General features: G+C 43.2%; 3 protein-coding genes across 8 annotated transcripts; 2 read left to right on the forward strand and 1 right to left on the reverse strand.

The window, feature by feature from the left end:
* The first annotated feature begins 248 nt into the window (after positions 1-248).
* Positions 249-9762, forward strand: LOC120897179 (N-acylneuraminate-9-phosphatase). 3 transcript variants are annotated; one of them, XM_040301849.1, is made up of 3 exons: positions 249-525; positions 6062-6713; positions 8472-8578. In XM_040301849.1, the coding sequence occupies exons 1-3, from the start codon at positions 403-405 to the stop codon at positions 8480-8482; spliced, it is 786 nt and encodes a 261-aa protein (XP_040157783.1). In that variant the 5' UTR covers positions 249-402; the 3' UTR covers positions 8483-8578. The 3 variants fall into 3 exon arrangements, with proteins under 3 accessions (XP_040157783.1, XP_040157781.1, XP_040157782.1); XM_040301848.1 differs by having other exon boundaries at positions 253-525; positions 6062-6544; positions 8472-9762; XM_040301847.1 differs by lacking the exon at positions 8472-8578 and having other exon boundaries at positions 6062-7745.
* Positions 798-4379, forward strand: LOC120897176 (neurochondrin homolog). The gene has a single exon (XM_040301840.1). The coding sequence runs from the start codon at positions 1884-1886 to the stop codon at positions 4083-4085; it is 2202 nt and encodes a 733-aa protein (XP_040157774.1). The 5' UTR covers positions 798-1883; the 3' UTR covers positions 4086-4379.
* Positions 9763-9939: 177 nt separating the features above from the next.
* LOC120897177 (DNA polymerase alpha subunit B) lies at positions 9940-27170 on the reverse strand. Of its 4 annotated transcripts, XM_040301841.1 has the most exons (5): positions 27006-27170; positions 26580-26884; positions 11979-12085; positions 10370-11888; positions 9940-10284 (listed from the first exon to the last, which is right to left on the reverse strand). In XM_040301841.1, the coding sequence occupies exons 1-5, from the start codon at positions 27079-27081 to the stop codon at positions 10102-10104; spliced, it is 2190 nt and encodes a 729-aa protein (XP_040157775.1). In that variant the 5' UTR covers positions 27082-27170; the 3' UTR covers positions 9940-10101. The 4 variants fall into 4 exon arrangements, with proteins under 4 accessions (XP_040157775.1, XP_040157777.1, XP_040157778.1 ...); XM_040301843.1 differs by lacking the exons at positions 26580-26884; positions 27006-27170 and adding an exon at positions 18477-18793; XM_040301844.1 differs by lacking the exons at positions 26580-26884; positions 27006-27170 and adding an exon at positions 18267-18437.
* Positions 27171-27361: the final 191 nt, after the last annotated feature.

The following is a 27361-nucleotide window of genomic DNA, read 5'->3' on the forward strand; positions in this document are numbered from 1 at the left end:
ATGTGTCGTATCTATTATTTCCTTTCAAAATTGTTCAGGGACGCATGTAGACAATGCGAATGTTACGAACGCTTGAAGCAGAGTGGTTTTTAATAATGAAAATACCATTGCTATCTAAATCGTAACCAAATCTACTAAAAAATGTACATCCTGCAATCGTTACAATAAAACTCTATTTTATTATGCTAAGTTTACACGTCGTTTCATCGAGTACCTGTCAGATTATTTTATCGAACGAGCTCGTGCAACAGTGTAATCAGGTGTACTGTGTGCGAGCAGACATAAACATTTTTTGTCACCTGCAACTCGGTCAAGTCAGCAGAACGAGACACCTTGCATTTAGAACACTAAACAAAAGCAATAATTCGTGCTACGCATCAGCAAACAGATCATACTGCAAACATGAGTACATTCCGTGGTGCCATCAAGAGGCTTAACTGTGATTTGAAGATATCCACAATTTTCTTCGACCTTGATAACACTCTGATCGCAACCAGGAAAGCCGATGCAAAGGCATGCAGCAAGGTAAGTTATCTCAGCTCATTCGTGTTTGGCACACGATGCATAAGGTTAGCAAATAAGGTAGAAAAATGAAAATCTAAACTTGGCATACAGATGAACTTATATAACGCTAGGCCTAATGCAGAGTGTTTGCCTCGCGTGTCGGATCGTCTGGAAGTGAAAAGAAGGTGGCAGAACGATCAGTTTGACCTTATGGGTTAATTCAATTGGCATTCCTAACTGGTGACCATTTGCAAGGCATGTTGAAATGTGACACAAATCAACCAACTGATAAGGTCGTTCCAGAATTGTTGTTTTAATGTGAAAAACGTGCACTTGAAGGGACCAAATTTCCACTTCCCTTGTATTGTGTGAACATCTGAAACCCTTCAGTGCCCAGCCGAAATTGGACCGCATGGCACGAAGACGTAACTACTGAACAATTTCTGTTCAAAAACAGCATGCACTTTTAGATTATCTTATCCACTGCAATATCAGATTTATTATTGATTGATTATCATTTGGTAAAATCGGATTTATAGATATATTAAATTGAAATCTATGATGTACGTGCATTTTTATACAGTGTGCTATCGAAGGGTTAATACTGAACGTTTGGTGCAGAATGAATTTGTTCATTTGGACCTGTCTCACTGACAGCGTTATTTCGGGATTGTCACGAGTTTTATTTTTATTTTCATCGAAAAACGTGTGTTTGCTTTCCTGAGATTATTATTGTCCGCGCTTGTGCATACTACGCAAAGTTACCATCCTATTAAAATTCCCTTGCCCCGCCCGGAAGATCTATCGAAAACAAGCGATTATTCATCATCTCGGCCGTAATGGGCAGTGAATAGCTCACTCGCGTGGGATTGTTTACTTCCGTGAGGGTTTCGTGAAGGACTTCCTAGCAGCTGCACAGCGTGTGGTGCGTTATTGAACAGCGGCCACCAGACAGAGCGCAGGTTGGGTGCCGGTGGTAGCACGAAAAGGGAGAGACATTTTCCATCAGGATCGTGAGCAAATCTATTTTAACGATTTTCCGACTCTCTCGCAGAGAACACGGAGCACGCGGAGCGTAGAAATGAGCTGCACCACATTGCCGGTGCGACTAGGAAAATAGAGAATGGGTTTCCACCGGTCGTCATCCGAATCAGTCGAGAAAACATCTTGGGACGGTACGGTTCGGATGGTGAACAGAAGTGCTACTATTTGAGACACATCTGTAACTAGCTGATTGTTGCTAGGCAACCTATCATCTGCTCTGTGGTGCACGTGTGCTTGTACGTGAAACAATTGTGTGCTGCGGCAGAAAACTGAAAACAGTTCAATTAAGTAACGCAAAAAAAACCACACGAAAAGTATCCCAAGTCGCAACAAAAATGTCAGGCGAAGTGAGTGAACCCATTAAAAAATGCTCGTTGATATTGAAAAATGCCAAGAGTGACACGGAAAAGTTTGCCGCCCTGTTTATGGTGACGAAACTGATCAAGGGGAAGGACTGCAACCAGGCCGGCAAACGGTTGCTGTTCGAGTCGATCGGGTTCGACTTCTTGCGCAAGCTGCTCACTAGCAAAGACGTGCCGGATGATTGTCCCGCCTCGGTTTATCAGAGTGTGGCTCTTTCGATTCTGAGCTGCTTCTGCGATGACGAGCAGCTCGCCACGCACCAGGACATGCTAGACAGCATACCCGTGTTCATGGGGATCGTATCGACGTGCGACGACGACGAGTACGACGACAATCTGATCATTATCAACGAGGCGTACCACTGTCTGCAGAGCATTTCGCTGTACGAAAGTGGCCGGTTGGCGCTGCGCCAGCATGATGTCATCACGAAAATGGCGCAGATCTACACGCAGCGCAGCTTCCAGATCGATGAAGCACTCACGCTAATCGTGACACTGGTCGCTCGCTTTGGAGCGAACTCGTGGGACAACGATCCGAAGTTGTTCCATGCGCTGTTGCAGCGCGTTTCGCTCGACTTTGAAACCGACCACGCGGAGCGCAAGTTCGAGCTGGCGGAGATGATCAGCTCGCTGCTGTTCCACTGTCGCCGAGATCTGGTGGCCCGGACGGTGCAGGGCGAAATCTGGCCCGAATGCTTGTACAAGGGTATTAGCGATATTTTGAAAAGCAAAATCGGCAAGGCACAGCGCGATCCGGCCCTAAAGCTGGCAGCGAATGCGGTCGACGTGCTCGGCATCGAATGGACGTTGCACGATGTGGAGAATCCGAAGAAGTTTTTCCTGCTGCTGCTACAGCTGGCCGCAATCGAGGTGCGCATGCAGATGGACAACAAGAGCTTCAACCAGTGCGTACAGCAAGCCGATCTGATCACGGCCTGCTTCATCATCCTAGAGCTGTCGATCAATTTCATGTCGACGGACCAGCTAGATCTCGACCAAAAGGATAAGCAGCAGGTGTACACGGGCCTAAAGGGTGCCTTTTCCGCGGTGCTTGGTGTGTTGGTAAAGTTGGCCAATGACACCAAGAAAGACCGACTGCAGAAGACGGAGAAGGCGTTTGCGTACGCGATGGTTCGCGTGCTCACAGCCTGGTTGGCGCAGGAAACAAGTGCCATGAAGAATCAAGTTTCCAAAGTGTTGCCTTTCCTGTTCAAGCTGGCCAACGAATCGTTTTACGAGTCACGCGACTACCGCATTGCTCACAAGGCCGACAATGTGGATGATCACGAGCAGCAGCCACCGGCAGACATCTTGCGGGTGATGTTGCCCGCCATATGCCATCTGGTGGTGGAGGAGGAAGCGCGCCAGATTTTCCTGAAGGAGAAGGAAGAGCAGGTGCTGTACGATTGCCTGCTGTTCCACTGGTCAATTGCGCACTACAAGAAACCACCGGTGCCACGCGCCGAACGACTCAAGCGCATGAACGAACCCGACCCAGAGATGACGCCTCAACAGCTGGACGACATGAAGGACTCGCGCACTGCGATCGTTAGCTTGTGCAACATCCTGATGAACATCACCGTGCTGGAGGCCAAGCTGGTCGAGGAGAGTACGCTGTTCGCTCAGTTGCTGCGGTTCATCTTTGAAAACTTACCGGAGCTGAAGGACATACCAGACAATCTGGTGATGCACGGTCACTTGGCTGTGCTGGGACTGCTCTTGCTGAAGCAGCAAGCGTCAAAGATTAAGAAAAACGACTTCTCCATCTGTCGGTACATCCAGACGACGATCCGGTTCCTGTGGGATGCGTACAACATTGACGAGTCGAACGATCCGCAGGCGCTGGTGGTGTCGATGCAGTACAAAGAACACTGGTTCGAGATCATGGAGCTGTGGTTCCTGGGCATGCAGACGATGAGCGGCATCATCAAGCTGATTCCCTGGATCTCCGAGTTTGCAATCGAGAGTGGCTGGGCCGAGGGAATTGTAGAAACATTGCGCAAGGTGAAGATTGGCACGCTGCCCCCGAACGTGAAGCTGGCGTACGAAGACTTCCTGTCCCAGCTCGTCGATGCTAATCCGGCCGTAGCGCCCGTGCTCAAGAAGGCCGATGCGCTGAAGGTGTGCCGTAATCATCGGATGATGGACCTGGGCAAGAAACTGTTCGGAGATTAAAGCTAACGTGCGCAGTTTTTCTTTAATTTTACACTCTAAATTCACCTGTTTCTTTGTCCATGCGTCATGTTGCCGGGCGGCATAGCTCCATTTCTTATTACATGTAATACAATTTGCTGCATTTTTGTTTCATCATAATCCATTTACTTAATCTCATCGCATGTTGGTTGTCGCGTTCGCTTATTGCGCCGTATGTTCGGTAATATTGAAAAGAAAAATATGAAAAAGTAAAAATGTAATGTACACGCTATATGTGCAGAATAAACGTGTTTTCTACGTATATGTACAAATTCACATCGGGCTTTTATAATTCAATAATCTTCAAGCTAAAATCTTCTATATGGAATAAACGTAGTTTCACGCTCCAGAGTACAAGCTCGAAAAGAAAGGACCCCAAAATGAATGCCCTACTTTCATTTGCCCAATGTCTTGGACAAGAAAAATCTTAGCTAGAGATACGGAGGAGACGCGAATAGCAGTTTTAGTAGCCGTGTTTAACCGTTGTCGGAGTGCGTGCTGCATGTGAGGACGGCTATGTGGCAGTGTAGGTTCGGTTTAAAAATAGAACTTTCCTTTCTACCGCACTGGGCAAGAAGTATCGTGCGGTGGTACGATGCAAACAGCACACTCTTCCCGTCGACATCATGGCTCGTGTTGGAAATCTGTGGGGTGGTAAAAGAGGAAAAAAGGAAGATTTTAAAATGAATGAAAGAAAGAAATTTGAATCCGTCACTACTGCCGTCCACCTTTACACCACGGAACCTAATCGCACTCCAAACCACCGTGATCGTGTGGTGTATGAGCAGTAGAAGCAAAATACACCCCCCACCCACTTAACTCACACCGTCAGCTTTAAGAAATCTGATTAATTTGTATGAACGACGGCGAACGAAGATGAAATAGAAAAGTTATTTTTTACCTAGAACTTAGGATGTTCTCAGTTGGTAGATTGCCACTTGTTAAACACCCACGCTAAGGCCTTCCAGGGAAAAGGAATTTTGTCGGTCGTCTTTTTTTCATTTTTCGTACAGCAGCAGATTCTTGGCGTAGCAAAATTCGAAAATAACATCGCATTACAAATTACCGTGCACGAGCGCCCTCTTGTGTTCGGCACGCAAACTAAATACTTTCAATGCCTTGTACGGTAAGAAAGACGAGATGCACTTCTGCGTGTTTCAAAATCAATCGACAAGTGCATTCGTCTCTCACCATACCACCATTCCCTTATACCAGGGTGTATAGTAACGCGAACGAAAACAGCAGAAACCCAAAATAATCATTGAATTTCCATGTGCCAAGCGTGCGGCAAATCCGAAAATAGCAACTCATTTCTTCGTTCAACTTGCCTTGGAATAATACCGTAAGGGCGGGATGTATGCACATGTCCCTCTGCTACCCAGTCTCCAAGTAGATTAATGCACACACCTCGGCGCAATAAAATGAGGTTCAAATTATTAGAGACACTCTTTCTTCTACATCGACGACGCTTTGCTTTCTTTTCAACTCTTTGTTGGGGTTGCTCTATTGCCTTTGTCGTTGTTCATCATACGTTATTCATTTCATCATAGGTGAAACTGGATGATCGTGTTTTTTTTTTGTCCTAATTCTTTACCTCCGCCCTAAATCTTTTGTAGTCTCACCCATGAGCAGTGGTGGATTAACACAGGTGGAGGCCCTAAGCGGTCACACGAATGTACAGCCTTTCTGTTGTGTCGAGCGAAATTTTTTTGTGAGAAATTCTAAAACAGAAAAAGATTGTTAAGAAAATTTACTTGTGAACGGGGAGTGGGTTCCTCTACTCAGAGACTGTGGGCCCCACGCGACCGCTTAGTTTGCGTACTGCTTAATCCGCCCCTGCTCATAGGGAATATTTTTGTTAAAAGGCATATAGAGTGAGTGTTTGGAATTCCATCGTCGCCACCAAATTACTCATGCTCATGTCTGGAACATTTCTCTTCATCCTCTCCTCCCACCAGGTGGCCGATCTGCTGCACCGTGAACATGGGTTCAGCCGCGAGCTAGCGAACGAAACTGCCACAAACTATCTAACCGCGTTTCGTCGCTGCCCGGATAATCCGGACGTGGCATTGGCCCAGTGGCGCTCCCAGCTCTGGCAGGACGTGCTGCCAGGCACGCACAAACACTTGGCCTCGGAACTGTACGGACGGTGGCTGGAGTGGCGTTACCGCTATCTGGCCCTGCCGGTTGAGGTGCAGACGATGCTGCAAACGCTTCGACTTCAGTACCTGCTCGGGATCATCACCAACGGACCGACGGCGGCACAGTGGGAGAAGATCGACCGGTTGGCGCTGAACAAGTACTTCGATTGCATATTGGTATCCTCTGATTTACCGTGGGCCAAGCCCGATCGCAATATCTTTTACGCAGCTTGCCACTATCTAGGTGTCCCGCCCGGCCAGTGCGTGATGATCGGCGACAAGTTGGAGACCGACATTCAGGTGAGTGGTGGCGATCGCCACGGCACGAGGACGGCTCCGGGTTTCCCCCCTTTGTCGCGGTTGTTTTCGTATCTCAATTTTCCAGGATGTGTCTTCCGTCCCCATTTAACCGCTCACGATCCGTCCTTCTTCGGGAAGATCGTACGCATACGTGACACACACTGCGAAGGTACCCCCCCAAATGCGCACACACACACAGCCCTTCACACATATATTGAATCGTTGAATCTTGATCTTCATTTACGCACACATTTCCATTTTCATTCATCCATCCATCCCTTCTGCATTTTCCCTTTCGTGAAAATCGTAAACAATCATCCGGGGGGTTTGGTGTTGCGATGTTCTCGTTTCAATTAATCCCCTCCTACACATGATGCACACACACAAGCAAGACAATAACCGTCGTGTGCCGTCTTGCTGGTTCGTCAAATCGACTCATTCGGACCGGGAGAAAACCATCATTCTACACATGATCGTCGACCGCGTTCATCGACCATTTTCTGAAAACAGAAACGCAAATATCAAATTAGAATCGTAATTAATGAACATTCCGTTGTCAACCGATGTGCCTTGAACCGACGGCCACTGTGTAAGTGCCAAGTGTACACAAAAGGGAATTACGTTCACTGTAGTAGTAGTAACGTTTTATGGAAGGTTCATGTAACGTTGGTGCATCCTCGTTATTGATCGTGGCAAATGTTAAAAAATGGAATTCCAAATCGAAACTTTTATTTGTAGTTATAAAAAAAACATATTCTCACACAGATGTATATATAAATATGGTAAACTAATGGTTGCCCTTTGCGCGTACCGCTTAACAAACGAGCGCTAACGGTAAGTTGTCCCCTTGTTCCAACATAATTACCTTCTCATACTGTTTTTCTTCCATTGGAACTAGTGCCTTGGTAAAGGGTTTTGGCCGAAGCGTTTTTAAACCAAATCGTCAATATTGTTGTCAATCAATAGAAAAGCAATATATCCTAATATAAAATCAGGACACTTGATTTCGCTCAATTTAAGTAGTTGACTTACAGTTACTTACATTAATATTACATGTTTGATGATTTGGAAGAATTTAAAAAAATTAAAAAAAAACAATAGAATTGCATTCTTTGATATTCGCAAAATATAGATAAGAAAAATGTCTTGCATGAAAAAAAAAATGCGATCATCCATATGTACCATTTTTTCGAAAAAAAAAGTGAAGCGTCTGACTGCATGGCGTCGTTGTGCTCGCTAGGTAAAGCAAATTTGCAAATGTAATTCACAATCATGGTCGAGAGAAAACATGCCCAACAACAGCAACAGCAATTCTTTTCAGATCATGCCAAGCATATAATCTACCCTTGTTTCTCTTCTACATGAACATACATTATACCACTTGAAACACTATACACACATTTGCAGTCTTATTTCATTTGATTGAAGCATTACTTTCCTTCCCATTCCCGTTCCCGAATTATGACTACCTCCAATGGTGCGCGAACGATCAACAACATATGTCTGATTCCGATTTTTCTGCACACACTGAAAACATGAAAAACATTACCTTCAAACCATTGATACCAAATGTTGATTGATGATGATCAACCGGATTGCTGGATGATCGACCAACACACCACACCCTGGGGCCCGGTATATCTCATCAAAATTGGAAAAAACATCCCCCTGTTGGACTGGACACGTTATTATTCCCTGGCTGTGGACGCGCTTCGCCATCGGATCGTTTGGTAAATATCTATTTTGTAACGATAAACGATTTGTAAACCCAACCCCGATCGGCATTCCGATCTCCCGCATTGGGGAACCCTCTCAAACGGGGACACGCATAACACGGGGACGTGTGTGCGTGTGTGTGTATGCGGGTTGAAACATGTTCTTTGGGACTTGTCACTGTGGGTCAAATCACTGCAACACGCTACAACAGGGTGGTATTGAGGCAAATCTTGGTGCGACGGTTTGGCTTCCGCTGCCTACGGAGCAACGCATTATCGGAGACAGGACGATGCAGGATGTGCCGGAGCATGTACGACCGGACGCGATCGTGGACAGTGTGCTGAAACTACCCGCCATGTTACCGCCCTCGACGTCGTTCCGCGGACGAAGACCTGCCGAAGCCGAAGTTGGAGACTGGGAGCAGAAAACTACCCGTAACCGGGCGGCGCAGTACAATCGCATCCTTCCGGAAATTCCCGATCTTTACAGCACGTACAGCAGCTCCAGCAACGACTGCAGTCAGCATAGCAATGGCAGCAACAGCAGCAACAACAGCAGCTGAATTTGCCGATTCTCCTATCCAAACAAATGATGAGAGAGGAGCACAGCGTGCAACAGCTATGGCATACAGAGTGCGAAGCATGCAAAATGCGACCAACGATATATCCACAAGAGATGCATTCTGTAAGATATGTTTCCCACATACGATGCCCCTTCATTTTGTTTGCAGCTAACTCTCCCCACCACAACCAACTTTTGACCCGACCGCCAACACGAACGGTTTCACGCTGAGCGCGTCCCTATCGCTTTTCTTATTCTCTTTATACTATTTTTTGCAAAAATCTTACACTCTTAATCTATATCGTGCTTAGTTTCTTTCCTACTTTGTCTCTCCATTTTAACGATGAGATTGAGCCACTTAACTGTTACCATATTCGCTCGATTCAAATGGTGGAATAATTAAAGAAAGAGCGTGGCCATTCATTTTTCAATTCGTCACAATTAGCGCGCAAATAATTTCTACATTGTCGCCAAGTGCAGGATGGTTGCGGCGTCTCCGCCAGTCTCTGCTAGCCAACACAAGTTCCATGCTATAAGTGTATCGATACAATGTATTTCGAATATTTCATTTTCTCACTAGAACATAGAATAGATGTAGATTACGATAGGGAAGTACCTGATTTGATAATGCAATGGAAAACGTATCTCTCTCTAACGGTTTACATCCGCGCAAAGGATGAATTTAACATCACCCTCCTCATCATCCTGGCTTATCTAATTGTGCAGATGAAGTGTGCAGTACAGAACAAAAACACACATATTTTTCAATACATGTTCTTCTTGTAATCTGCTGGGCGGAGAAAATAAAGAAACATTTCTGAACTAAGCATTCTTTCAAATATGTTACGTTTGTTTACTGAGGGCTAACACGGGACGACGCAAACCCAAGCACAAAACGAGACATTTCTATTGGAATAAATTGCTTTTGGCGAAAATATAAATTTCACGTGCATGATGTAGCAGTTTCAAACGATATTCGTATTCGAGAAAGAAATGTATACACTATGGTTATCAACAGAGCGGAACGGACCATTGTTTTGAACCTAACTTGGATCTTTGTTTCAATCAAGGGACAACAACGGTCAACGAGCGACGCGACGACTGAAAAACACTTAATGTTGTGTTTTCTTGACCTTACCTTTATGTATCAATAATGATTTCGACTCAAGACGGACAATTTCGAATGAACGCAATATCTTCATAATTTCTTTTCAATTCCTTGATGCCGGCCGGACTGGCGATAACATATTCGGTCGCTTCTCGTTTTATTAGTCACGCAATTATGTTTTCACTATTTGACAAGCTATGTAACTTGCAGGTGACGGTTGTATTGAGTCAGATTGGCTTTCTCTCTGCTGCTGTTCGTCAATTTCGGGCGCTTGAATGATCAATCTAGCGTACGAACCGTCGGCCGAATGTCCATCAACGAAGCCAGGATTTATACAAACGCATCCATTTATTTCCTGCGAACGATAGAAAATGGTGATAATACATCCAAACAACACTTTTAATATTACACATATTAGAAAAAAAAACACATTCACTTACCCTAACGTATCGGTTAAGGGCGCTTGGGCAAATCATAATATTTGGTACACGGCTTAACCGACCGAACTCGTTCAGCATATCAACGTCAAGCGGAACGTCCTCTGGTGGCGGGTTGAGGGGATAAAACGACGCTTGATGAAAGAGGTGACCGTAGGCACGCTTAATCTTGTCACCGCCGAGAGGGGGCGCACTGCCGATCGTTACATTGGCGACCGTACATTCGCTTTCGATGAGATGCTTGATCACATCTACCGTTGTAATTCCGATTTCTACACCCTCGAGGTTGAACACGCAAGGATCGGGCAGGAAATGCAGGTTCTTGTAGAAGCTTGCCACTTTGTACGGTGGTGTAGGGTACACGAAGGAGCTCACCAAATCGTCATGGTGGGACACTACGAACACTTCGGTATAAATGCCGATTGAGCTCATGATTGTGCTTATGATCTTCTCGAAGTATTCGTCGAACGTTTCAGCCACTTCCGCGTACAGTTTGCAGTTAGCGTCGGCGAATGGCCCGGTAAGGATCAGCACATCAGGTGGGTTGTTACTGCAGTACACCAACAAACTGGAAAGCTTTTCGTATAGCAAATCGTCTCGATCCGTGAAGGGGGCACTGGCAATCACACACGTTAAGGTCTTGTCGAGACTGCTCGGCACACGCGGTAGTGCGAGCGTTCGTTCGCAGTGGATTTGCTTCACGGAAAACAACGTTCCACGTGGGTTGATGCCCTCCAGTAGCACAGTTTGGCCCGGGAAAAGTGACCACCAAGAAGGAACCTGCACCTTGCTCAAATCAAGCCTGGTGTAACGCAGTGTGTGCTCGTCAAAATCTACGATGGATAGTTTGCTAGTTGTAGTTGGGTTCCGGTTGGAGGCGACCTGCTTGTCCGATGTTGTGCCGCTGCTGCTGTTCGTGGTCGTTGATGACGACTCCACGACGATCCTGCCTAGAACGCGGATGAGCTCCGAGCTAGGGTAGTCTACATGATGCACCTTGATACCTTCAAACCAGCTGGATAATCTATCCTCTTCTCGTTCGATGTCAACATCAGTCTCCTCACTACCGGGTTCCTCTTTGACAGGTAGCGGCGTGTCCAAAGCGGAAGCGGAATTCGATTTAACGTCAGGCTCATCGTTATTCTTAGCAGGCTGTTCGTGACTTTTCGGCTTTACTGCTTCCAGCGCCACCCGTTTGCAGATGGCATTGCCGCATTCATAGATCCGATCGCCAAGAATCATCACTCGATCGTAGCTAGAATCATACATGTATTTGCAGCCATCGTTAGCAAACTGTGCCGACTTTATTGTGAAGCCGATTCCCTTGCCGCGGCCAGCGCCCGTTCGCCTATTTCGATCGCCCAGCGATACATCGTCATCTATCGTGATAGGTTCCTTTCCTTCATCGGTAGTGGTAGGTAGCCAGTTAAATTGCTTCAGCAACTTAGCACTGCCATACGTGTACACGATCTGTCCAGCTTTACTCGGTGCATCTGGATCATTCTTCTTAGACGACGCGGACCTAAGGAAACAGTAACATGTCATGAGATTAATCGAATGCAATAATGATGCCCTCCCTCCCTCAACATGAATATTGCTTTGGAACACTTACAATGGAGAGTAGGTAACGGTTGTGAATGGACTTCCACCACTACCTCCTCCTCGAACGCCGTTCGGAGTGTTCACATTATGTTGCAAGCGAGAGACCGTCTTTTTAGCCTAAAATCAGAAAATAAACGTTAAATTTACATGAGAAACGGAGTTAAAGTATCATTGATTTACACACATATAATAATATAATAATAATACTCGAACTAGAGACATTCTGGACGAGATACTTTTGAATAGCATTTTCCGTTAGACAACGTTTCCGTATATGATATTATGAAATGGTTAAATGGATCATTGCTAGCACTTCTTTTTTGCAGCACACTGGTTCCAACACACATTTATGATCGATCTCAGTATTATAGACGAGCATGTAATCTAGTCACGAAACTTTAACTGAAAACGTGTACTAGAAAACATGTTCGCCTACAAAGCGGAGAATAATGCATTGCTGGGCCCTAGAAAACGGTTTCATCCGTACTTAGTTCTCAGCATTTGGCTCATATATTTTAAGACCCACGATCATGATTCAACCCTGTCGTGTACTTTTACCTCTTGGGCTGCAACCGAGTAGAGCATCACTGTGCGCAGCCATGGTCACGTTTTCGCCCCTTGCTTAAGAACACGTTTCTCTCTGTGCTGAAGAATGTTACATATATTGTAATGATCAATTGGAACAGGAAACAAGTGACGAGCTATGCTACTTCTTACTATTATTATTATGTAGAAAAGCTCTTCGCTAACAATTTAAATATTTGGTTGGTAGGTAATTAGCTAATTTATAATTTAAGCAAAGGTAAAAATACTCCAATCCTTCTCTTGAATGTCGGCTGAATGGTTCCAAACAACATTAATGAGTGTGGATCTAGTCACAATTGAAAATTCATGTGAAATCACTAGATTCACACCCATTTACACTGATAGGAAAAGTTTTTTCTAAACATAATTGTTAGTGACATGTTGTGGTCATAGGAGCGCCTAAATCGGGCTAAATGCTTGCAACAAATCTGCCTGCAACTAAATATGTTAACGATATATACGATATTCTAATAAATAAAAAATATTTCCCGATACGAAATTTGAAAAATAGTTAGGCCATACAATATTGAAATTTCAAACGTGCCTGAAACACGTGACGTTTTCTATACTCCGCTAAATTTGGACACGTGCTGCTGGTAAAGATCGTGAGCACCCTTTAAAAAGTAAACGATTTCTCCCTACCAATTTTTCCCCATTTCTCCCGCATTGGTCAACCGTGGGAACGTTACCTACAATTATCGAATCTACACTACGGCTTTTATTATGCTGGTGGTAAGATGGAAAAATGGGAAAATAAATTCAGACTAAGCTCTTAAGGATATTGTAAAACGGTAAAAATACATTTTGGCATTTTGATTAACAAAACTTATAAATTGTATACAACGAGAAAACGAGTGTAAATTCTTACAAATTTACAAACTTGTTTACTAATCTAAACAAATCACCATTTGAAGATTTTTTTAAATCACTTGTTATGTATCTCTCATTTCCTCTCTCACGCGAGAAAGAAGGTTGACGACCTTACAATAAGAGCATTGGAGCGATGCGCCGCTGAAGCTAAGGGAGAGAGAACGAGCACAGCAAATATCGAACAATTTTGCTTTGGCAGCACAAACATTCGCATCTTTCGTACTTTTAAAGATACAGAGAGTGGAAGACAAACAAACAGTGTTGCTTTGGCGAGAGACTTTTCATCATCATTCTTCTTAATATCAAGATACAAACGACAAAGCATGAGAGATCAGTACAAATTTTAGATGTTATACAATACATCTCTGTTTAAGCAGGGAAAAATATGAGTTCGTGATCATTCTAACAATGAATAGTTCAATAAGATAGGTGCTTAGCTTAGCTTAGCATTGATGATGATAAAAATACTTCATTTAAATGAATTAATTTTTTAAAAATACTTTTATCATGTTAATAATTTGGGTTTCATATACCCTTCACGAAAACAACATGCTTTACATTACTGTTTGAATTGTACTTAGTAAAAGACAATTTCCGACGATTTACTCATATGATGGCAACTAGAAGGAAGAAATTAGATACTTCAACGGAATGTGTTGCTGGCCAGCGAAAAAAAATGTGAAAACATAGTTCAGTTCCTTAGCCACAGAACCGGCGGTTTAACTCTGTTGAAATACTACTATGGCAACGGAGCGGAGAAGCACAAAAGTGCTGATCAAGCAGTCGCATACCAACTACACACATACACACACAACACAACACCGTGGTGGTTTTCATCTCAGTATCGAAGAAAGAGCCGTTTTTGCGCTTGCTATCTATCGCACTCTGTAAAATGTTGTCTCCTTTTGTCTTGGAGTGCTGTGTACCTATTCCGATTCTTTAGCATCAACCACTGTTACCTTCATTTCATTCCATCATGATCATCATCATCATCATCATCATCATCATCATCATCTCCTCCACACGAGAAGTATCTCTCTCCTTCTACACGCCGCCAGCGGCGTTTTAGCCGTCTTCACCTTCTTTCATACCCCTGATTTCACCATCTTTCCACAATAACACCACCGCGCAAACTGCGTGGCTTTTTCCAATCCCACTTGGAGGCTCTTACACTCTTTTTACGATGGCCACTTTTAACCCGTCGAGACCACAGGTTCTCGTCCCGTTCCTTTCTACAAGGGTAAACTAGGTATTATTACCTTCTTTCTTGCGTATCGTCGATTCTGTTGCGCTCTTCTTCGTTCCGTCTCGTTTCTCTCGGCCATTCGAGGCAAGAGGAGGGGAAGGCGTTTTATACTCCATTACTGCGCATACTGTTCTTTTAAATTCAAATATAGCCTTTCTTAACGACGCCAGGTAAACGCCGTTTCGACATCCTTTGCGAGGATACGTGGTTCGAAATCCACAGACCACAACACCAACACTATGAAACTTTAAGCATGCTTTACTGTAGCATTTTTTTTTGGCTGTATTGGTGGGAGCTTGATGATAGGCATTTTTTTATTCCTGAATAAAAGAGTCTTCCAAATTTCAGGTGGATATTTCGACAGCATCCATCTGTTCTTTCCTTTCTTAAAAGTTCTGTTCGACGTCGATCACCACATTAAGCTTTCTCTCCTCATCGATTGCAACTTCAGAAACGTATAATAAACAAAAATCAAGGAGGGCGGTAGACGTAAACTAAAAACCAGAGTGTGGCGTGTGCGATAGACAATGCAAAGCGTGGTAATTAAAAAAAAACACATTGCACTGGATTAACTTACGATCATCGAGAGAGAATGACTTCCCTACTTGCAACAACAAAACAGAGAAAAACACAATCATATGGTGGAATAGGTATGCCGGGAAGTAACAGAGGGGGGTAAAATGGCGGCGAATCCGATCATCGAAAGACCAAGATGGCCGCCACAATGATGCGTAAGAAAAATCTCCCCCCCACCCCTCCCTCACCCTACCAGCATGATGATTCTGTCCAGCATTCACTCTTCCCCTGTGGTAGCTTCGTGACGACGACGACGACGATGATGATGATAGTTGTTCGTGCTTTTTTCTTTTCTTTTTTTCATCAACCCTATTATTACAGATTTGTTGTTGCCCACTGGTTACGGGTCCTGGGTGCCATTGAATAACAGCAGCAGCAGTCAGTGCGAAGCGAATTGATTGTCCGCTATTTCCTGTGCTCCCTTATTTCTTACAACGTGCTTACTTCGATCTTTCACAGGTATTCGATGAACGCTAGAACTAGGGAACTCGAACCACAAGTGAAGAAGTGTATAGAACGCCATGTTTTTTCCCTCTTTTTTTTGTACTTGATGTAAGGGGAAACCAGATGTATAAGGGAAACCACCGCAAAATATCTTTTAAATTGAAGAATACATCTTCAATATTTGAAAAGTACAGAATCTAGTCACGAGACTTTGATTGCGTCAAAAATATCAAAACTTGACAGAAGCAACTAAATCTTCAACTCTTATAATGTGCACACAGCGAAATTGCCGATGAGGTGTGCGCCTTGTAAGTAAGAATTCTATGAAATTATCAATACACCGTTTAGGAACGTTTACTGCTAGCCAACCACACATTGTATGGCAATTTCTTCGCAGAACACACTCTAAACGCTACATTATTATCGCTTAGTTGCCATCATGGTGGGTCCAGCATTCCCCCCCCCCCGTTGCCCAGTTGTCGTCCTCTTTTTAACATACCGTGATAGTAATACCATAAAATACGCCGGGGAAATGAAATCTATGGCATCAGAGACACGAAAAGGGTTCATCTTTCAATGATCGAATGATTGCTGAATTCTCTCTATAAAGAAATAGTTTTCAGATACAACATGAACCACACATTTCCCACTCACGTTTCAACTGGATGCTCGTCTAAGAATAAAAAAACGGTCCAGAGTGTACGTAGAAGAACGAACGTATTAGTGTTCTTACAAAACTTGTTACTCCATTACAACAGCATCAAGCGGCATGCACATACACTCAACTGTCGCTCGAGAAAAGCCATGTCCAAAAAGTGAAGAGAAGAGTGGCGTTATCAAGGGCAACAATCTCTCTCCAACACATCATCATCATCATCATCCATGAGTTCAATTCTCCATAGGTTCAAAAGTGTGGAGACGGGAGAGTGGTGATTGTAGCGAACGGACGCAACGAGCACGCGCGCGTGTCGCACATGTGCGAATGTGTGCGTAAAAACGATCAGTGGGGTCATCTACCGGCGCGCGCGTACTTGAAATCCATCTTCATTCCCTTTGTCCATAGATACAGAGAATGAAACAGAGATAAACATTTGAAGGCGATCTGTGCTCTCACAGAGATATTTCTTTATCTTTTGAGGTAGTACACCAAAACCATGCAGAAATAGTGTATTCTATGCCGTACACATTCGTATACCACAAATCTTTCCTTTTCTAAGCGCTAATATGTTTGTATTTGTGTTTGCTTATTTTACCGTACTTATATTTTGCGCTTTATATTTTGAGCTCATCTGAGTGTTGCTCTGCTACTAACGCGTTGCGTTAAAAGTTTGTATACGTCTAGAAGATGATGGCGAACCGACCGAGAGGTTCAAAATTACACATTGTTCTACGGTGAAAATCCATCGAGTGTTTCTCGCACCACGCTTCGCATCAAGCAATTTGTACTCACCGAAGTTCAAAGTCTTCCAGAGATCAAGACGATAGCCACAAAAAAACAAGATGAAAAAGAACGACACACACATCGAAACGGTCGACTTACGGTACACCACGGTACATCAATTCCAGAGAGTTTCGACAGCTCGGGGCGCCATCATGCTTTTTTACAAGAATATTCCCCCTTCCGAGCGACGGCTACTGGGAACGTCGCGCTTATCTCGATCCCCCCTCTTGTAGGAATTAACTACGAGGAATAAGTTCTCTTGATCATGTAGCCGCGATCCGTCGATATTGCGTTACGCTTGTTGTGTATTACTTCACGTTCACAACTTTTTGCGCTTGTAATACTTTATTCCTCGTTCTTGCAATCAATCACAAGCCCCTGTGTCCACATCCAAACATAACTCTCACTCAAAGATTCAGGACACAAATACTGCACTCAACAACAAAGTAAACAATGGGGTGGAGGGGAATGCGCATATCGACCGCATTGATTTACACAGCGCATGGCATGTATAGTCAATTCGCCAGTATCGGCAATATTTTAACAAAAGAATCTGCTTTTCTTGATAATATATGCAAGTGAAACTCTCAAACGAAAATAACATGCCTGCTTTTCACGTGTGCGCAGCAACGTTGAGTTGAATAAGCCATCGCCATCTTGCGAACGAACTATCGCACCACCAATACAAGATATTGAAATTCGAACAAAAGCGTGATTCTAGCAATCGAAACATGACAATGAGGGATTTTGTGTTGAATGCGATCCTGCGCTGCCGTTCTTGCAGTTACCGCTCATTTTCGACGGAATTGCTGTCGTGCTCAGAAGCAAATGACTTTAATTGTGTGTATCTCGTACGGATGTTTGATTTGTAAACGTGTGCTTGTGTTTGTGCAAACCAATCTCAGCAAGCCGCGCACTGGTTTAGCAGGGCTACTACACCGAGTGTTGATGAACATGTGATGAAGAGGGGAGAGTATAGCTGTGTGTGGTGTGGTAGCGTGGCAGGAGAATGCCGACGCTCGCTGCCGCCAATTTGCTGCTTTTACACTTCTTCCTCCTTTACTCACACACTGCTCTATATGGCCTGTCGTTCCCTTTCATACATTCAATTTTCTACTGCCGCCCGTAACACATACCGCGCGCGCACATGGAACTATCAGAAGAGCCGCCATTTTTAAGACTTTGTACTTTTCCCAACCGACATCCTACTTCTGCTCTGTTCGCTTGCTTTTCGCCTAATTTGTGTAGTAGTTAGTATGCTGAATTGCGCATCATTACTGTTCACAAAACAATACAACGCTTCGGGCGTCGTAACCACCGCAAGCACACACTTCCTTGGAACTAACCGTTTCAACAGCCTCGCCGCCGCCGCCGCTTTGCTTCTTCATTCGTCTTCTTCTCCATCATGCACTATCTGTTGTTTCCACTGCACGATCACTTTTGCCATTTTCCGCTAAGAAGGTCTTCGCCATCAATTACCGATTTGGAAAAACAAATGTCACTAGACCATCACTGCCAGACCGCCAAAACTGATCCACCGGCATGTTAGCGACTTCGAACAAAAGCGGGCCCATTCCGCTACGGAACTACACTTTCACGAGCGACGCTGCGGCACAACCAACAAGCTAACTTGCCACAATCCAAATACAGAAGACGCTAAACCACAAGCCAACGGTTTCACTCCAGCTCCATCACCATCCTTCACCAACACCATCAAACATTGCTCTGCGCGTCGTCTGCTAGTACGATCTCTTTCCTGCGCGAAAGTAAGGCATGAATTTGCAAAAAAAGAACTTGTCCCTGTCTCATTCCGTCATGGCGCTTCACACGAAAAATAATATATAGCCATTTCGCTCGCTCACTCGATTCGACTTCTCCAGCCATGAACAAAGTAGAAATTGTGTGTTGTGTGTGTGTGTGCCATCAGACAGCTACGCTCACTTATGGATGTGTGCGTGATAGCTTTTAAAATCAAGCGTAAGCGATTTTGTGGCGGTATGTGAACGTGCTTTAGCACAGCTCACAACAGGGTGACTCGAAAGAGTTCTACAGTCAATGTTTCTCAGAATACCTGAACCAACTCACACACTCGTCGCCTTTTTCTTCAAATCATTGTACCACCAAAGAAATGCCCTGCAGGTGTGGACAACTTTTTCTCTCTTTTCCAGATTACTAGCAGTCGCAAGATTTGTATCGATCTTTCGACCTTGTTTTTGCAATGAATATATTTTTGAAGAAGTATAAAGCTTTTAAAATCAAATTAATAACATTTTTACCATGAAAAAATCTACCCGACAGTGTTGCTACGACTAATAGTTTCAAAAGTTCTTAAAAACAATTCCTTTACAGTTCAAACCAAACATAATGGCTTGCGTAGCTCTGCTTGAAAGGTTGTAGCTTGAGTATAGCTCTTCTACAACCTTCTGCTCATTTAGCTTTAGTTCCAGGAATGAAAGGTAACATAATAAAACCAAACAAACATACACAAAAAACACACACACATACATAACTAGATGAATACGGTCAGTGAAAGTGCCATTTTCCGCAATACGGCGATCACACTACACCCTTGCGCATGATTATGGAGGCATAACGATATTACAAACAGCATGTAACCAATACGCCACCAAACCACGCGTTCAAACGGCAGGATAAGTGCTGATTACTGTCCCTAACAATATAATACGAAAAAAGTACCATCTGAATGTTGCACATTTCTATAACTCTACTAATACTAGGATATCATAGGATATAGTAATTTAAGAAATCATATTGTTAAACCTATTAGGTAGACTATTACATACAAACAAGCTTTAAAACAAATGATAACTGATGCTAAATAACAAATCAAGTGTTCAGTTGCTGTTGTCGGGGGTGGTCCCGTGTTATAGTGATCAACTCAAAAGACTCAATAACATGCCCATCATGGGTAATGAATTAAATCTCGAAAACCCATGTTAGGCCAAAGCATGTCCGCGTAGGACGTTACGCTAAATAGAAGAAGAAGAAGCCTTAAACCAGTGTCTTCCAACCTTTTAGGTTCGCGGACCACCACTTGGCTATGAAAATACATTTGCCGCGCGCGCGCCCATATTCATTAAGGGCATACATTTTGAAGACTTAGTTCAATGTTTTTGATCAAAAATATGTTTATATCTTATTATAGACATACCTGTTGAAATATTAATCTTGATTGTGGGAAACAAACACAATATGCTTTTCTTTTAATAAATTCTTTCGCGGACCACGTCTGTTAACGCCACGGACCACAAGCGGTCCGCGAACCATAGGTTAGAGACCACTGGCCTAAACCACCAAACAAAACCAATGATTAGTAGTATGAATAACGCTTTTTGTAGCTGTGGATCAAAAACAATTACCTAAACAGTATTTTAACAGCTTCCACAGCTTCATTATGTGCTTAGTATTTTATTGATAAGGTTTATAAATGCCACAAACACAATTTTATTTTGTGTTAGTTGTGAAAAACTTGCCGTCAGTGAAAGAATTCCATTGCTCCATTGCTGTTAAGGTGAAGAACCCCAAGCCACAGCGAGGCTAGTAGTAGTAATAGTTGAAGCTACTGTGCTCCCGGTTGAAATCCTTTGTAAGAGAGATAATACTCGAGAAGAGGGTGAGATGCCTACTCCGGATATTACCCTGATCTGAGTGAGTGCTGGGAGGATGGGGTAAAAGGGTAGGTAGTATCGACGCCCAAATGAAAATGGAGAAAAAGAGACTTGATTAGCTTCCGAAATAAAGTCGAGTCATGCAACTAAATCGAGAGTTTCTTAGGCGCAACATCCGCCTTTCGGTGGTAGGAGGCCTGTATAGAATTTCCACTAGTTTCTCTTCCTCCTTTCCTGGGCCACATGCTATACCGCTCTTTTGCCGCACTCATGCTACGATACGAGCCGCGGATGTCGACGAAAAAGAGAGTGAGAGAGAGCGAGAAAGATCCTGTCGATCAAAAACAGCAAACTAGCACTTTAGCTAAGCTACACACCAAGCGCTTCGCGTGGCAAAGGGGCGATACGCTAGCCAAGCCAGACTCGTTTGCGCACGATAGATTCTTTATATTCTTCTACATTTTTTGTTGCTGCGCACAGTTTACCTATTGTAGAAACTCCGACGATTCCCACTTTCTGTATAGAACGATTGGATGGATATTTAACCATTTCACTACTGTCTTCACAACGTGCATTCGCGGTTGAGTGTGTGTGCTTATTTTGCCGAGGTGCGGTGCTCAGTTGTTCTTCTCATTTCGCGGACAAACGTCTCGTGACTGGAAAAGGGGGATGAAAATCACATCCGCTGGCGAAGAATGGCCAGATATCTGCTATGCCGGGAGGAGGGATGAATATGGGTCGCAAGGTGAAGAAAAAACGCAAAGAAAAGCAGAAATGGAAACAGAACAGTAAAGGAAGCATGGAAAACCTGAAACGGCAATAGAGAATTGGCCGCATAAAGGGTTAAGATCTAATAAAAAGATGCTGGACGACCACGTGTGTTCATGAAAACGTGTGTAGGATCTAAACTATAAAAAATCAGAGGACGATGGCAGTCCGTAAGTAGCAAAATAACTCGCTCAATTTTTGATTTTGTATCAAAAACAACATACAAGACAGATATGTTGCTTGTATAACGATTTGCCAAACTATTCATTGTTCCGTTACAATACGGCCGATTAAAATATGCTAAATTAAATTTAAAAAAGTAATATAACTAAATTAATCAATAGGTGGTGGTTGCGTAAAATATCAAATTTAATTTCATCTGTAGGAAGCAATGGATTATTTAGTCACATAAAATATAACAGTCTAAGCATTCCTTCTGTCATGTTATAACTACCCTTAACAAAAAAAACCCTAATTCCTAGTAATCTATACCAAACAAATTAAACACAGTTATAAAAAGTATCTTTCTTCAATCAATTTCTTGAGATACTACGCCTAAGATTTTTTTTACAGGGTTTCCCACGATAGATTGGCCGGTTCTCATATTTTTTGGGGTTCGTCTCACGATTTATTCATCGTATCCCATAGATTTTTGGTTCGTTCTCATAATTTATTGGTATTGTCTGATTAGATATCAATATAATTAAACCAAAATATTTCGGAAATCGCCCCAAAAACGTGGGAACGCACCAAAAAAAATATGGGAATTATGGGAACCAATAAATCGTGGGAAACCCTGTAAAATACAGTTCGTGTGATTCCTTTTGTTAGATCATTTTTGCATAAATAATATTTCAAACTCTAACTTCAGCCCAATATGCTGTCTCTAATTTCCATGCAAAGGGGAATTGAAACGATCATTTCGTAAAAGAACGAAATTCAAGATAAATCAGATACCAATACACGCGTCACACCACCAATGCCACTTTTTGGTGTCATCTGATAATAAAGAACCCACCCCCACCTGCCTTCCCCTTGCCAATTGATCGCTTACAGAAGGCTAGGTTAGCGGATTCTTATGCCAAGAACCACTTCCCCCACGACATGTTCCGTTGCTGGAAGATGAACCTCGATCGTAGAGCGATGCGCGCGTGTTGTACCAAGTGCAAGTAATGTTATGTTTGGTTGATTTTTTAAATCCTTCTCTTCTGTTTGATTTGTGGTCTACAAGGGAATGTCGAAACCTTGGAAGCTAACCACGAAATGCTTTAAATGTTTACTATTCCAAAGCGGGTAAATATCAGCGGCCATTATAGCGTGATCACTGTGTGTGTTGCTCATTTTTCCATTAAATTACTCCATGTAACAGAAACAGACAGGTGTGTGTGTGTGTGTGTGTGTGTTGGAAAACTTCTTGAAAACACGTACAAGAGAAAATCACTCGAATGCCGATTCGCTTCGAACAAATGTAGCAGAAAAGGGAGGAAAATGTGGTAGGCAAATTACTTCAACAAATAATTACGCTGCATGCATTGAACGAAAGAGCAGAATGGAACAGAAATTACCTCTATTTTCAGTGGTAACAACGAAAGATTTCAGCGCGGTAAAGACAACGTTACAAAATATGAGCGGCTCACCGAGCGCGGTGGAGGAACAGATGTAGAACGCAACGCCCAAAAGACAGGCAAGGCATGAGTGAAATGAAGAAAAACAACAGCACACAGAAAAAACACCTAAGAGATAAATGAACAGAAAGTAACAAACCAAAACAAGTCTCTGTTTGGTCGCCCTGAAAGCGAAGGAAACAGACCACGACCCGGTGTGTTTGATGCTGACGACCTCGACGACGTTGACCCCTTTGCAGTTGTTGTTGCTTCCCCCTGCTTTCGGAGGAGGAAGGAAACGGTGTTGTTGCTCGCGATCTTCTTTGACCACCAATACAACGAACGTATCCTTTAATTCCCCTGCCACGAAATGGTGGCCGGCGCTCGCATTAACGGCTGGGGAACTTTCCAAGCGGTTTACGCAAATTGAAATACAAGACGATGAAACAGAATAAAACAGCACGACGGCTTGAGGCTACTTATGAAACGAAATTCAGGGGAGGAGAAAAAGGTATGAAAAGCATAAATAATTTAAAAAAAACAGCGCACCTCGATAATACCATTTCAAAAAAAGACAAAATAACTTTTATGATTCTAGAGTACCCCATTTAGAGACAAACAAAAATAAAATCATCTCAAACAGTGTTTTAATGTTTTGCGTTACTTAGTGTTTTCAACTCCAGCAACAATTATCAAAATAATTTGACAATATAATTAGCTTATTTTGGCCATGGTCAGATTAACTATTGCTGCACTGTAATCACTCGTTAGTCCCAGAGTGTGTTGCTTTTATAACAGCCAAGATATCGTAAGAGATCGTGAGACAGTGATCATACTAGCATAGCGGTGTATGCGTGCGTATCAAATACTGTACACGCTCCAGCCGCACCGTTCACCTTATAGCTTCTCGAAACAGCACCAGAACTTACTAAACCCAAAGCCCTTATACATAAAGGAAGAAGAAAGGCAACACCGTTTTTAGCATCAACGCCGCTGTACGGAACGTAGTGTGGAAGAAACATTTTGCATGTTTTTTTTTTTGTAGCTTAATCTCTACACAAACAGACATACAAACACGAAGGGACGCAGCCAGACGGACCAAAAGCTTATTTTGTATTGGAAAAAGGTTGTGGTGATTGTACAAAAAACAACAAAAAATCCATCACACACACACATAGACATTGCGTCCCTTGATGCTCGAAGGGTCTGGGTTGGTCATGAACGGGGATTCGATGATGGTGTGTGCGAGGTCACCTCTTCTTGTTGCGTTGCTGTAATATACAACAGGTTCTATAATGAGTGAGGAGGAAAGATGGAGAAAGATAGGCTAGAGAGAGGTTTTACTTCTTCCCGGAGGTGCCATCATCTACAAGAGGGCTGCTGCTGACTGCTAAGATATTCGCAGTCAGAACGAGGACAAGACAAGGGATCCAATCTAATGGAACAGGAAAGGTGGCCGGTCAGTGGCGGGTAAGCACAGCAAGGTAGGTGTGCACCGAACCATGCCTAGCGGGGTCTGTTGTACACTGGTGGTAGTGACGGTTTGCCGCGAGAAGAATGAACGAACTCAAGACACGCGCTTGCCTGCCAGCCAGAGAGGTTTGGCGTGAGAACGGACGGAAGAAATGATGCCAAAATGTTCGGGTCTGGTCTACTGACCAATGGCAAGGTGGTAGAGCGGCATAGAGTAAGCTCATGTGTCGGGCCAGGTCTGAGTGACAGAGGGATAGAAAATGAAATTGCCAATAATCAGTACTCCTGCTCCGCGTTGCTGCATTGGACTTTAGCGAAACCCCTTTTTGCAACTCGAAAACATGGCAAAACTTGAACAACATGAAAAGCCATTTTGCCTGGATGTATGTACAATTCTTTTTTACAGACATTTTTGCGGTACACCAATCGTAAAATTTGTTGGCTTTATAAAGAAAAAAATAATGAAATGATTTATCCATTAAAGAGCTCGATTGGGCAATGAACGACGAACCCTTAAAAAGGGTGTAAGGTAGGAAATAATTTGCTGAAATTTACTGCTGGATTTTCTGGAAGTATTAAACATAATTTCGAACAAGTTTTCCATTATTGTATGTATGCGCTGCTAAGGTCGACCTAAAAAAATGGATAAAAGCTAACGGAGAAGAAAATAGGCAAGAGAACATTATTCTGCTGCGTGATGGTTACGAATGTAATTGTTTCTTAGAAAAGCAGCCAAGTATGGATGTAAAAGAACAATCGTATGGCAGCATGGCGGGGAAAACCTCCATACTTTATACATGGTGGAAAAGGGTGTCTTTACGTAAAGAGAAAGACACAAAGACCCTTCAGCGAGCTACCAACAGTTGTCTCTATAGAATGCGCGAATGAAAACGAGATACTTTCCGGTATGCGCGCCAAGGGTCATCTAACTTTCCGGTCAAATAATTTGCATGGATTTTCATTCCAGTCCAATTCCTCCGATGGTTCAGGGCGAATCTTTTACAGTGTAGTTTTTCTTCCCTCCTGCATTACTTCGCTGGCTAACAGAGGATGTGGTAGAAAATTGCCTGCGACCCTCACATCTGCCACCGCTGCCTTTAAGTGTATAGTGCACGGGACGGGACCAAGATGCAGGAGAGCATGCATGTGTGTTTTAGCCCTTCATTCCATATCGGACCATCACCGGCCAACAGAAAATCGTCTTTTATAAGCCACGCTACAGCTATGAAGCTGCGGTTGGTTTGGGATTCAAAACGAACTTTGCGCTTTGCGGACAGTACGTTAGGCATGGGTCTTCCGAGTTCCGAGCCACCATTTCTGTGTGGGATCGATTTATTTCATGTGTATTTTCAACCACACCACGACCTATTGCTGGTCACGGGTATGCAGACAAGTGTAAACCGGTTGTAGGAAAATGCGATTCGTAGCTTAACTGATCGAGGGAGGAGGCAAGTGAACGTTTTTTGTTTTGATTCTGCATGCTTGTGGGAATTCTTTATAGCGTGTATATTATGACCAAGCTTTCGTCGATGCACATGCAAGCCTTCGCATCGGTAGAATAGGTGCAGGAGAATATAAAAACAAATAGGATCGCTATTTTAAACGGAACACAATTGCAATGTATTTATTACAACCGTAGCAGATGCGATCGAACGATCGAAAAATGGTAATCATGTAAATTTAATGATAAGAAATAAATAATGTGGCATAGCAAACTAAAAATAAATTAACAATAAATATAAACAGCAATGGATACAATTTCAGCAAGAATATGGAGTGGAGACTGTGGAGTGTCATATATATATCTTATCGTGCGCACTTTTTCGAAAATTGTGGATCTAAACAATATCTCAACGACATAATAATCATCTTATAAGGACTTGACTGAATGCAAGCAATTGTTGCAATGAATGTAACGGTATTGTTGTTAAATATGCCATAAACCACACTAGAACATTATCAAAATGCAACTCACCTTGGGAGTAATACAACCGTACATTTCCAACACATCTTGCTCGACTGAATCCACATTGCGATAGGTTGTTATTTTGGACACTTTGGAATCCATTCGTGGAGACGTACCAATGCTCCCGCTGGTGGCAGCAATGCTCGATACTTTCGTTAGCTTCCGTGCTTTGCTCGTGTATTCGTGGGCTTCCATCTCGTTTAGATAGGCTACCGTTGGTTCGGCACCACTCAATTTCGACACACTGTAAGCCATCCATTGTTCCACGAACTCTACTGGATCGGTGATATCGTTGTTGATACAAATTTCAATACCTGCAATAAGAATACGATCAGTACAAAATGACAAATTAATGAAAAATGTATGAAATTCTACTAGCTCCAGTTGGCCGGCAGAAAGGCGTCAGCTTGATGCGAGTTTTTTCTGAATACTTACACTTATTTACAACTTCATCAGATGGTTCTATGCCCAGCTCGTCAAACTGTTCACGAATCGATTCAATTGAAACCATTTTTCTACGTTTTTTGGTGATTTTCCAGCACCGAAATACAGCTACATACCGAACACAACGAAAACAAACCACAAAAGCGCGCGAATGCCGTTTGAAACGTCCGTTTGTTTGACATCTGGAGTCAAGCTAGCAAATGTCGGCTACCCAAGTTACAAAATTCACAAAATGGTTTCTATGCCCCGATTAAGCTGGTGGCATTGCACGATCGCGATTTTTCCACGTGTTGTCAACACCATTTTTAACGAAATTTGACATTCAATTTTACTGTCACATTGCTTCT

The sequence above is a fragment of the Anopheles arabiensis genome, chromosome 2 (genome assembly GCF_016920715.1).
Source record: "Anopheles arabiensis isolate DONGOLA chromosome 2, AaraD3, whole genome shotgun sequence".
Lineage (NCBI taxonomy): Eukaryota > Metazoa > Arthropoda > Insecta > Diptera > Culicidae > Anopheles > Anopheles arabiensis.

Coding starts and splice junctions, on each gene's coding strand:
- LOC120897179 (XM_040301847.1), top strand. CDS start 403: ATGAGTACATTCCGTGGTGCCATCAAGAGGCTTAACTGTGATTTGAAG. Junction 526..6,061: donor ATGCAAAGGCATGCAGCAAG/GTAAGTTATCTC, acceptor TCCTCCCACCAG/GTGGCCGATCTGCTGCACCG.
- LOC120897176 (XM_040301840.1), top strand. CDS start 1,884: ATGTCAGGCGAAGTGAGTGAACCCATTAAAAAATGCTCGTTGATATTG.
- LOC120897177 (XM_040301841.1), bottom strand. CDS start 27,081: ATGGTTTCAATTGAATCGATTCGTGAACAGTTTGACGAGCTGGGCATA. Junction 26,885..27,005: donor TGATGAAGTTGTAAATAAGT/GTAAGTATTCAG, acceptor TTCTTATTGCAG/GTATTGAAATTTGTATCAAC. Junction 11,889..11,978: donor ACCGTTACCTACTCTCCATT/GTAAGTGTTCCA, acceptor CTGTTTCCTTAG/GTCCGCGTCGTCTAAGAAGA.